This window comes from Triticum aestivum, chromosome 4A (genome assembly GCF_018294505.1).
Source record: "Triticum aestivum cultivar Chinese Spring chromosome 4A, IWGSC CS RefSeq v2.1, whole genome shotgun sequence".
Lineage (NCBI taxonomy): Eukaryota > Viridiplantae > Streptophyta > Magnoliopsida > Poales > Poaceae > Triticum > Triticum aestivum.
The window spans coordinates 212,457,295-212,469,902 of NC_057803.1; the positions used below are offsets into that span (position 1 = coordinate 212,457,295).

The 12,608-nt window shown below is 44.4% G+C and overlaps 1 protein-coding gene across 6 annotated transcripts; it reads left to right on the top strand.

The window, feature by feature from the left end:
* Window positions 1-1,542: 1,542 nt before the first annotated feature.
* On the top strand, window positions 1,543-4,506 carry LOC123081939 (uncharacterized). Of its 6 annotated transcripts, none has more exons than XR_006438856.1 (5): window positions 1,543-1,770; window positions 1,877-2,036; window positions 2,603-2,661; window positions 3,383-3,520; window positions 4,151-4,506. XR_006438856.1 is itself a non-coding variant. In XM_044504433.1 (5 exons), the coding sequence occupies exons 1-4, from the start codon at window positions 1,565-1,567 to the stop codon at window positions 3,499-3,501; spliced, it is 543 nt and encodes a 180-aa protein (XP_044360368.1). In that variant the 5' UTR covers window positions 1,543-1,564; the 3' UTR covers window positions 3,502-3,520; window positions 4,151-4,506. The 6 variants fall into 6 exon arrangements, 2 of the variants coding, with proteins under 2 accessions (XP_044360368.1, XP_044360369.1); XR_006438857.1 differs by having other exon boundaries at window positions 1,877-2,024; XR_006438858.1 differs by having other exon boundaries at window positions 1,543-1,738.
* Window positions 4,507-12,608: the final 8,102 nt, after the last annotated feature.

Sequence of the window (12,608 nt, forward strand, 5' to 3'; positions counted from 1 at the left end):
TGTATTAAGTTTCCGGTTAATACAATTCTAGCATGAATAATAAACATTTATCATGATATAAGGAAATATAAATAACAACTTTATTATTGCCTCTAGGGCATATTTCCTTCAAATGTGGTGTTTCGTCAATATGCAACTCGTTGCATATTGAGCTCCACTTAATGTGTACTATTGTTTGTTGCACTTTGCCTTGCCTTGCCATGTTTCATTAAACCGGACATGCATCATATGCTTGGTTGTGCATCATGCCATGTTTATGTGATGTATGTTTAGTATGTTGTTTGCTTCTTTCCGGTTGTGCTTCTTCTTGATAGTTCCGGTCACGTTGCGGTTGTGAGGATCTGTTCGACTACGTTGGCTCGTCTTCTTCATGGATTCGGTCTTCTTCCTAGCAGGATTTCAGGCAAGATGACCGTTACTCTGGATACCACTACTATCTTTGCTTTGCTATTTGTCTCGATGCTATCGCTATGTCGCGCTACCTACCACTTGTTTATCAAGCCTCCCAAATTGCCATGATAGCCTCTAACCTTTTTCCAACATCCTAGCAAACTGTTGTTTGGCTATGTTACCGCTTTGCTCAGCCCCTCTTATAGCGTTGCTAGTTACATGTGCAGTTGTAGTTTTTCCTTGTTGGGACATGGATATCATGGGATATCACACTATTTCTTATTTAATTAACTAGCCAAGTGGGCCGCTTGATGCACGAGCTAGGATTTTATTAAGTTATAAATGTGAGATCATACTATTTTATCTGACAATTTTTTATACTCCCTCCCATTCCACAATATAGTGTGCTCGCGTTTCCTGGGATTCAACTTTAACTGTAAATTTAATTACCGAGACCGACTGCGGGGGAAGCAAAAATCATACCACTGAATTCGTATTTTCAATATGAATTTAGTGATATAATTTTTGTCCCCGACGCAGTCGGTCTTGTTGGTTGAATTTACGGTAAAAGTTGGATCTCGAAAAGTGTGGGCGCACTACATTATGGAACGTAGAGAGTACCAAATATGACGCCATTTCAAATATAGAACTCTTGCAAACATAGTCTTGTTTTTAGTACATTTGGGTTTTGGTCGATATATATATATATATATATATATATATATATATATATATATATATATGTGTGTGTGTGTGTGTGTGTGTGTGTGTGTGTGTGTGTGTGTGTGTGTGTGTGTGTGTGTGTGTGTGTGTGTGTGTATGTATGATCCCTTCATCCCTGACTTGCTAATTATGCATGTCATGCTAACTGTATTTTTTTGGCGAGATATGCTAACTACATTTACATCTTTCTTTTACATTTTTATTCTGTTGCTTATATATTGTATAAATCGATAAAACCTATGTTGGTGGGTATGTGCTCCCATGATCACTTGATTTAGTTAAGAGACGTGCCCTCCGTAGTATCAATGGTGGCTTATATTTTCACGTCACATAGTTTGCTCTCACAGTGTACAGAACATAATCGGGTTCATGGGCCCACCAGTATGATTGTTCACTTTCCCCATTCTGTAGTCTCCTGGACTTCTCCGTTCTCTCCACCCACTCAGTGACAATGTTCCTCTTGCCCGATCACCTTTCTCCTTTCCTTATTCTCTTTGCTCACTCAAAAATTGCTGCTCCTCCCATCAGCTTGCTCTCTTGTTCGCTGCCTTTAGGTTCCTCGTCCTCACCTCAAGCCACTCCGCAGCTGGTGCTGCCACAGGGACAACAGCTGGTTTGGCTCCTCGTACGCCTCCTCGTTCTCCTAGCCCTTTGCTGGTAAACTACGATGGATGAGGCGAGATCATCGATCTGCACAGTGCCGTTGACCCGTTGTAATTGGTGTCCGTGTAGTTGATTTGGTCATGGATTTCATCTCCCGTAGGCCGCACCCCTCTTAGATCCAGCTTGGGTGTGAGGATGGTGGCGAGGTTCTCTTCCCCAAGCGCGCAAGCAAGAGCGTTGTCGCTCTTTCCACTCGAGGCAGCTCGGGACATGGTCCTCATCCTCCACAGCGACAACATTCTTCGAAGGTCGACCTGCAGGTCCCCATTTTTCGTTTTCCCAACTCTGTCATATTTCCCCCTTTTTGTTGAGTTACTTGCCCTACATAAACATAAATCCTAATTAGTAGAAGTAAGATATTGTTTCATCTCCGGCAGAAGCACTTTATTTCTCCTTGTGGGAATGGAAAAATATTTTTTGCTTTAGCCACAGTGCATGCATACGTGTTATACTTAGCTATAGATAGACCAAAATGTAACATGTTTTTGTGATTTCATAGAGCAATTAAAATTAGCCGCACTCAAAGATATGGAAATTCATGGGCGTCCGAACTTTATAACCACTTTTTTTACGGTAAAATGTGTGAGATACTCCCTCCGTTTTTATTTAGTCCGCATATTAGCTTTGGTCAAAGTCAAGCTTTGTGAACTTTGACTAAGTTCATAAACAAAAATATTAACATATACAATAAAAAATCAATACCACTAGATTCATTATTGAATGTACTTTCACATCATATAGATTTGTTATGGTAAATGTTTATATATTTTTCTATAAACTTGGTCAAACTTTGCAAAGTTTGACTTTGGTCAAACCTAATATGCAGACTAAATAAAAACGGAGGGAGTACAACTTTACTACATCAAAACCACCGAGTTAATGAAGGTAAGTTTTCATGCTTTGAAATATTTGAGCTGCACATAGATAGCAGAACTGATGTGCAAAGCATAAGCAAGGTACATAATGCTGCTTCCTGTATACTGTAATACCAGTTGTGCATTCTTAAAATTTAGAAATTGAACTGAGAACTGTAATTAAATCAAATGGATGATAACCTGCATAAGGGTGAAACTTTGTGGAGATTTTCTTACTTCGCATGGATCAAAGTTTCTCCTTTGTGTGTAGCCGCGAAGTCTGGCACATCTCCATTTATGATTGGAGGTTGTATCTTTTTCTTGTCTTGAAGTTTCATTCTCCTTCCAATCTTGCCATTTTTGTTGATTGTCTCGACTTGCATCAATAAGATAACAATTTAAAATACGTTTTATCGTTGAAGCTAAAATTAATTAGGAACCTCCAACGCCTAACTGGAACTGTTGCATTTTTTGTTTTAATTTTGTTGTGATAGCACACACAAAATATTCATCATTAGTAACGGATCACCTTGTTGGATTACATATATGTTTTGTTTTAACCATCTTGGCAGGTTTCTAACCTTCCTTGTTATGTGGCCCATCTTTTCTTTTCATTGTTGATTCCTGCACATTAGAGAGTGCAAATATAAAGCTAAAGCTCTCTTTTCAATCCAATGAAATGCAAGCTCTTTTGCGTTTTCTTGAAAAAATCAAATAAAGCTAAAGTGGATGGTATTATAATATTATTACAGACAGTGGTGGACCTAGAGATCGTGCTTTGCTGTGGCGATGGACGACGATAAATATCATGGCGGTGCTCCCGCTGGTCATTGGACAGGGGAGTACCCTTCTCGGCCGCTTGAGACCTTGACCAGCTGCCCCGCTTGATGGTGGGTGTGCTACTATTACATATTAATGCTCAAGTTTATGAATATTCATTATTTTTATTACTTTTCACCCTATAAATAATTTTTTGGTCGTACAAGTAAAGGAGATCAATTTTCGAGACCAGTGTTTTGCAGAAATCTTTAATGATAAAGAGGAACTTCAGTTTCAATCATCATGTGAATACACAAATATCATGAGTATTTTTTAGTAGAAGCCGACCGAAGCAATCTCTACCTGATTAATGAGGTGCTCCCTCCGTTCCAAAATAGATGACACAACTTTGTACTAAAGTTAGTACAAAGTTGGGTCATCTATTTTGGAACGGAGGGAGTACTTTATTAGACAAAATTACCGAGGTACTCATGCAAAGTATTATGTGAACCATTATCTAATCTACAAACTCCAAGTGATTACCATACTGCACTATCATGTACTTCTTAATTGATTTGAGGCCTATGGAAGCCATCCCACAACCCAAAATATAGTAGAGGATCACCCTAGAATAAGATTTTAGTTTAGCACTGCCCAGAGTAATTGAGGGTCTCCATTTGTTTTTCATTTTTTTTGTGGGGGTATAGTGGGCGACATCCTCTCATTATCCATTAATAGGTCTGATCTATAATTTCATGCAGATCGTACATACTGGAGGTGATCTAGTTGCTCAACGGAGCCGGCTGGTGCCCAATGCCGAAGTGCCACTGGTTGGAGGAAGTTGACCTTAAAGTGTTGTTCAATGGAGGAAGATGATGTACAAGGTTGTTCGGATGCCGAGAGATTTTTTATATGCATGCAACCATGAGATTTTGGTCCTATCTAGAGATATTCTGTTTGGAGAGATCAAATCTCTGCAAATTTCTGAGAGTTTGGATTTGTTTGGAGGGATGGCATCTTTGTACAGTTTTTTTGTGGGCAGGATCTTCAGAGTTTGGTCATGTTTCTTACCCTGTACGCCCTATTTTTTTATTACATGGGATGGTCTGATCGCTCGTGGGATGGTGCAGCCTGTTTTTTATTAGTTGATGGTCCAGCTTATCATGAGTTTGTGTATAGGCCCAACCTGTTTTTTTTTACGGGAAAGTTTACTTTATTAATCAAATGATCTAAAAGATTTAGATTGAAACCAGGCGGGTCATGAACCCATCGAGATGGAATATTGGCACCTCCCCAACATGCTAACTCATGAGCTCATGAGCTATATTATTTGACTCTCTAATACAATGCTCAATAGTTAACTTCCCGAAATCTTCGAGATAACTGCGACATTCATCCAGCACCGGCGCTGCCATCATAGAATAGCCTCCATTCAGTTTGAGTGCCTCCACCACCGTGATATTATCTGATCTTACTATCACATTATGGCACCCTGTTTCCTTTGCTAGCTTCATTCCTTCTAATATAGCCGCAGCTTCAGCTGTCTCAACATCAGGTACATGGTCGAGTGTTGCTGTCGCTGCAGACATGAAATTTCCACGATAGTCACGGATGACCACTCCACAAGATCCTGCATAATCTCCTTCTCTGAACGACGCATCAACGTTAATGACTATCTGACCAGCGAAAACCCCCGGCCAGTTGTTCACTTTTGGTGTCATTTTTGTTTGTGCTCCCCGGACATAGTTCAGAGATAGGGCTGCCACTGCTACGGCCATTCGCGCTGGAGAGGCAACATCCTCACCCCGCACAAACTGTCTCCGTTGCCACCAAATATACCAATAGGTTGTGGTAAACAACTCCGGTAGCTCAAGCACACCATTATATTGTCTTCGAAAATAGGTATCACAGAGAAAAAACTCTATAGCTGCTGAACCCACTCGATCCATTTGACAAGCAAAATTTATATCGTCTGCAACTCCCAGAGATCTCCACACTTCTTGTGATCTAGCACATTTAAACAGCATATGCGCGAGATCTTCTGCTCCTTCTGAACAAAACAGGCAGCCAAATATATTCCCCACATGACGGTTCATTAGCACACTACGGCAGGGTATTGTGTTATGTAGACATCTCCAGATGTGAATTTTTATTTTCGCAGGCACTTTCAAAGTCCACAAGGTTTCCCAAACTTTATGCGGTGCCATAGCTGATCGGACCAAGCTGCTGTCCTCTGACGCATAGCTCATCTCCCACTGTTTATAGTAAGCGGAGCGTGCTGAAAAAACTCCACTCTTTGTTAGATGCCATGCCACATAGTCTTCAGTTTCCACATGAAATAATGGGATTTGCAAAATCCGTTCTGCGTCTATATGCCAGAAGTTGTCCCGAATCAGTTGCTCATCCCATTCTTCCGTAGTTGGGTCTATGAGCTCGTTCACCATTGTGAGAACTCGGTTCCCATGGGCTGTAAGGATTTTCTTTGATGCACTATTTGCAATCCAGTAATCATCCCATATGTTTATCTTGTTTCCGTTACCCACTCTCCAAATACAACCATGTTTGAAAGTTTGAATTCCTGACCAGATGCTCTGCCACACATAGGACGAACCCTTCTTTAACTGGCTGTTTAGTATATCTCCCGTGGGGTAATACTTGGCTCGTAAGACTCGAGCACATAGGGAATCATAGTTGTCAATTAATCTCTAGCACTGTTTCGCGAGCATCGCTAAGTTTAAACTCTGAATGTACCGAAATCCCATGCCTCCCCTCTCCTTTGTACAGATCCTCCACCATGCAAACCAATGCATCTTACGCTCATCCTCCTCATCTCCCCACTAGAATTGCGACATTACACCAGTGATTCCCTTGCATATTTTCTTTGGGAATTTGAATACACCCATCGCATAGGTTGGGATGGCTTGGGCCACCGCTTTCAACAAAGCCTCTTTTCCCCCAAAAGATAGAGTTCTCTCCTTCCAACCATTTACCAATGCTTGAATCCTTTCAATCAAGTGTTTAAAGCAGTCCACTCGGTCCACACCAATCATGGCTGGTAGGCCCAAGTATCTGTCTGAGATGGACTCAGTCATGATGTTCAGTATTTGGCATACATCAGCCTTCACTTCCACATTTGTATTAGGACTGAAAAAAATAGAACACTTAGATTAACTAACCAGTTGACCGGATGCTGCACAGTACTCATCCAAGATCGATCTCAGCGTGTTAGCATTCTGGTTATCCGCTCTCATGAGAATTAGGGAATCATCCGCAAAAAGCAGATGGGATATAGTTGGTGAATCTCTGCATACCTGCACTCCAATTAGGTCCCCCGCCTCTTCCTCATGAGCTATTAACGCTGACAGTCCCTCAACACACAAAAGAAAAAGATAGGGGGAGAGGGGATCCCCCTGTCTCAAGCCTCTCGTTGGCAAAAAGGGGAGTGTTTCATTGGAATTAAACCGTACCTTGTATTCAACCGTTCTCACACAAGACATAACCATCTGAATCCATTGGGCATGAAACCCTAAGTTGGTGAGCATGGCCTCCAGGAACGTCCATTCCACTCTATCATATGCCTTATGCATATCAAGTTTTATTGCACAAGTGCCAACCTTTCCCTTCTTCCGTTTCTTCATCGTATGTAGGCATTCACACGCCACTATGACATTGTCATTGATGATGCGGCCCGGCACAAATGCACTTTGGGTCTCGCTGATAATATCTGGGAGGAGAACCTTTAAACGTGCCACAAGCATCTTTGAAATCACCTTATATACCACATTGCACAAACTTATGGGTCTAAATTGGGTAACTTTTTCTGGGTTATTCACTTTTGGTATTAAGACAATAGTGGTAGAGTTCCACCCCTCGGGTATAATGCATGTATTAACAACCTCCAGGACCTCCTTGGTGAGATCACCTCCAAGCAAGTGCCAGAATTTTTTGTAGAAAATAGCGTGTAACCCATCCGGCCCTGGCGCTTTTAAGTCACCAATACTAAAAAGAGCTTTTTTTACCTCCTCCTCTGTATACGGTGCAATGAGTGAATCATTCATATAATCCGTAACCTTCCTCTTAACTTTATTGATAACATTCATATCTAGTACATTTACTTCAGCAGAGAAGAGGTGCTGAAAATAATCACTAATCAGACTACTCATAGCATCATTACTCTCTCTCCAAACACCCGAGTCATCCATCAGGCGTTTTATAAAATTTCTCTTCTTTCTAGCCGATGCAAAATTATGAAAGAAATTGGTGTTACGGTCTCCAAATTTGAGCCAGTTTGCTCGGCTGCGCTGAACCCAGTAGATCTCTTCCTTTTCCAAATTTTCCTCTATCTCCATTAACAGAATTCGCTGCTTGTCTCCCGCCTCATCAGTGAGAGGGCCCGACCGCAACTTTTCCACTCCTCCTTTAGTTCCTTTAGACGCCATTGGGGTGCCTTCAAAATCGAGCGATCTCACTCATGCAAAGTGGAATGGACACTCGCTGTTCGTTCTGCAATTGGCGCTGTCGGGTCTGAACGTTCCCACGCATTGGACACCACTTGCATAATGTTATCCTCTTGCAACCACCTCGACTCAAAACACTTCCGATGGGTTTGAGGAACTACCTGCCCATCCCCCTCGGTATCAATGAAGAGGGGTCTGTGATCCGACTTTATATGAGAAGTGTTAGTGACTTTTGTACTTGGGAATAAACCATGAAACTGGCCATTACATACCGCTCTGTCCAGCCTTTCCCTAAGCCTCCTCCTCCTCCAAGTGTAAAGGTCACCGTTACATCCCATATCCTCCATCTCGCAATCAACAAGGGCATCTCAAAAGTTCTGCATCATGTGCATTGGCCTCGGCACTCCACCCTCTTTTTCATGGGAATACAAAATTTCATTAAAATCACTAGCTATCATCCATGGAAGATTAACTCGCTGGTGTAGATGATGCAAGCACGACCATGACAAGTGCTTATCTTCCCACTTCGGCTCCCAGTAGAAGCCCGTAAACCTCCATACCTCATCCGTACCATCTCCCACCGTAACATCTATGAAGTTTTTATCTTTATCTCTCAACTGTATTGCCACAGGTCTCCTCCAAAAAAGAAGCAACCCCCACTTGCTCCATCACTCTCATGCACTTCCATACAATTGTGACGCCCGGGTAATCAAGCTACAGTAATCCCGCACTAACGATGCCACGTCACCTCGATTACTATTACTAATCTCGTGTTAGTTCGAAACCCATTCAAATTCAAATTCAAAATAAAGCAAACAATAAAAGTTTTCAAATGTTAAAACTAAAATGTTCTGAGTGATCCAAATAATGCATAGGTAATTATAATGGAGAAACCACACTTTAATAAAATGTTTAAATATTCAAATGATAATAAAGCAATAGTAAAAACTATTATTTAAATACATTTAAATAATAAATAATTACAAAACTATTTTATTTAGTTACCCAAATTGATGTGGCAGTAGTAAATATAGTAATACTAATTTAGGAACCATTTGTGTATTTTAGAAAACTATAACCGTTTTAGAAATAAAAGAAAACGGAATAGAAAAAGGAAAATAGACAAAGTAGGACTATTTGTTTTGGGCCCTAGTGCATTAGTGGATTAGGCCCAGCCCAACTTCCCCTCATCCCCTTTCTCTGTTCATCAGACAATCAGAGGACGTGGAGGCCATCCATGGCGCCCCGGCCAGGTGCCGGCCATCCCCCGGTCTCCTTGGAGTATAAGGGCGACACCCCGGACGCCCTGGACAACCCTAGCTCAATCCTCCCCTTCCCCACACTTGATCCCCTCGATCCCGAGCTTGTTCGTCACCGCGCCTTCATCGATCCCGCGGCCACCGACTCCCCATCGCTACCTTGCCATGTCCATGAGGTTCTCCGTCGTCTACTTCATCGTCTGCACCACCAGATTGAGGCTTGGGAGCATCATCGACGACGCACGTCTCTTCTTCTTCCGCCACGGCCGTCGGACGACGCCGTCGATCTCCACCACCGGCGCCTCCCCGACCTTCCCCGAGCTCGCCTACGTTCTCCCCGGTGAGCCCTCCTCCGGATCCCCCTTCCTCCGCCTCGATTCGGTCACCGTTTGCCTTCCCCGAGCACATCCTAGCCCGCGTCGCGTGTACGCGTACGCGTACTGGTGTAAGCGCGTGCGTGAGCTGCTGCTGCTTAACCACCGTCTCCTGCGGCGGCGTACTGCTGCTGAAGCGCGCCTGCCCTGGCCTCGCCTCTGCCTGCCGCTGCTCGCCGGCCATCGGCCGCGGCCATGTAGTGCGCCCCTGCTGCTCCTTGCGATGCGTTGCTGCTCATACCGCTACTCTGCTCTGCTTGCTACTGATGTCGCTGCACTGCTGCTCCGTTTGCTGCTGCTCACGGCCGCTGCTACTGCTTTCCTTGTGCTGCTGCCGCTGTTGGCCATGGCCGCCGTGGCTTGTGCCTCGTGCGTGCTAGCCATGGCAAGCACAGCCAAGGCCCGGGTGTGCCGCTGCCAATGGCCGACCCAATTAGTAGGTCTAATTAGTTTAGGCTAAATTAGGTGTTAATTAGTCTAAGGCTATTAGAAGTGGACCCAGGCTAATTAATCTAATTAACTAGAATAGTTTAGTTGTTGTCTATGATGTGTGGCTCCCATCTCTAATTAAGCTAGATTAATTAATCTCTTAAACTAAGACAATGACAATTGGGCACCATTGTCACTATTCATCAGTGGACCAGTCAAACTTGACTGGGTCAACTGAGCCCTCCAGCCCCACATGTCATGCACACGCACACATTCCTGGGTACACTCCTCTGTACCCATAGCCATTTTTTTATTTGGATTAAATTTAATTCCAGGACTTCAGAAATGTTTAAAACTTCATAAATAAAATCATATAAAATAAACCATGTACAGGAAAGTTTCTCAGAACGACGAGACGAATCCGGATACGCAACCCATTCGTCCGCCACACACCCCTAACCTATCGAACTCGCAACTTTCCCCCTCCGGCTCCTCTGCCCGAAAACACGAAACACCGGGAATACTTTCCCGGATGTTTTCCCCCCCTTCACCGGTATCACCTACTACCGCGTTAGGGCACACCGAACACCGCGTATTGCCTTGTTATATTTTGTGATGCTTTGTTTGCTCTGTATTCATTATTTCTTCCCCCTCTTCTCTCCGGTAGACTACGAGACCGACGCTGCTGCTGACCAGTTCGACTACGGAGTTGACGACCCCTCTCTCTTGCCAGAGCAACCAGGCAAGCCCCCCCCTTTGATCACCAGATATCGCCTACTCTTCTCTATACTGCTTGCATTAGAGTAGTGTAGCATGTTACTGCTTTCCGTTAATCCTATTCTGATGCATAGCCTGTCATTGTTGCTACAGTCATTGATACCTTACCCGCAATCCTAAATGCTTAGTATAGGATGCTAGTGTTCCATCAGTGGCCCTACACTCTTGTCCGTCTGCCATGCTATACTACTGGGCTGTGATCACTTCGGGAGGTGATCACGGGCATATACTATATACTTTACACTGTTACATTACCTGTGATACTGTTCGGAGTTGGGGGCTGAAGGGGCAGGTGGCTCCATCCCGGTAGAGGTGGGCCTGGGTTCCTGACGGCCCCCGACTGTTACTTGGTGGCGGAGCGACAGGGCAGGTTGAGACCACCTAGGAGACAGGTGGGCCTGGCCTTGTTCGGCATTCGCGGATACTTAACACGCTTAACGAGATCTTGGTATTTGATCTGAGTCTGGCTACGAGCCTATACGCACTAACCATCTACGTGGGAGTAGTTATGGGTATCCCGACGTCGTGGTATCAGCCGAAGCACTTCAGACGTCAGCGACGGAGCGGCGCGCGCCGGATTGGAACGTAAGCCTGCTCTTGTATTAAGGGGGCTAGTTCTGCTTTCGGCCGCGTACGCAACGTGCAGGTGTGCTATGGGCGATGGGCCCAGACCCCTGTGCGCTTAGGTTTAGACCGGTGTGCTGGCCTCTCTGTTGAGCCTAGGTGGGGCTGCGACGTGTTGATCTTCCGAGGCCGGGCATGACCCAGGAAAGTGTGTCCGGCCAAATGGGATCGAGCGTGTTGGGTTATGTGGTGCACCCCTGCAGGGAAGTTAATCTATTCGAATAGCCGTGATCTTCGGTAACAGGACGACTTGGAGTTGTACCTTGACCTTATGACAACTAGAACCGGATACTTAATAAAACACACCCTTCCAAGTTCCACAGACAACCCGGTGATCGCTTTTCCACAGGGCGACGAGGGGAGGATCGCCGGGTAGGATTATGCTACTGCGATGCTACTGGAGATGCTACTTGAAGATGCTACTTGAAGATGCTACTTGGAGATGCTACTTGGGGGACTTCAATCTACTCTCTTCTACATGCTGCAAGACGGAGGCTGCCAGAAGCGTAGTCTTCGACATGATTAGCTATCCCCCTCTTATTCTGGCATTCTGCAGTTCAGTCCACCGATATGGCCCTTTACACATATACCCATGCATATGTAGTGTAGCTCCTTGCTTGCGAGTACTTTGGATGAGTACTCACGGTTGCTTTCTCCCCCCTTTTTCCCCTTTCCTTTCTTTCTGGTTGTCGCAACCAGATGCTGGAGCCCTGGAGCCAGACGCCACCGTCGACGACGACTACTACCCTGGAGGTGCCTACTACTACGTGCAGCCCGCTGACGACGACCAGGAGTAGTTAGGAGGATCCAGGCAGGAGGCCTGCGCCTCTTTCGATCTGTATCCCAGTTTGTGCTAGCCATCTTATGGCAACTTGTTTAACTTATGTCTGTACTCAGATATTGTTGCTTCCGCTGACTCGTCTATGATTGAGCACTTGTATTCGAGCCCTCGAGGCCCCTGGCTTGTATTATGATGCTTGTATGACTTATTTTATTTGTAGAGTTGTGTTGTGATATCTTCCCGTGAGTCCCTGATCTTGATCGTACACGTTTGCATGTATGATTAGTGTACGATTGAATCGGGGGCGTCACAAGTTGGTATCAGAGCCGACTGCCTGTAGGAATCCCCTTTCCAACTCCTCGGCCGAAGTTGAGTCTAGCCATTGCAAAACTTTTACTAACTTGGCTGTGTGCCTTACGGGCCCACGTCGCCATTAGGGTGGTATTAGGATCTTTTACTCCTTGTCTATACTCTGGGACTCTGATCTCTCTTCTATTCGGGTTAAATGGATTTTGCTA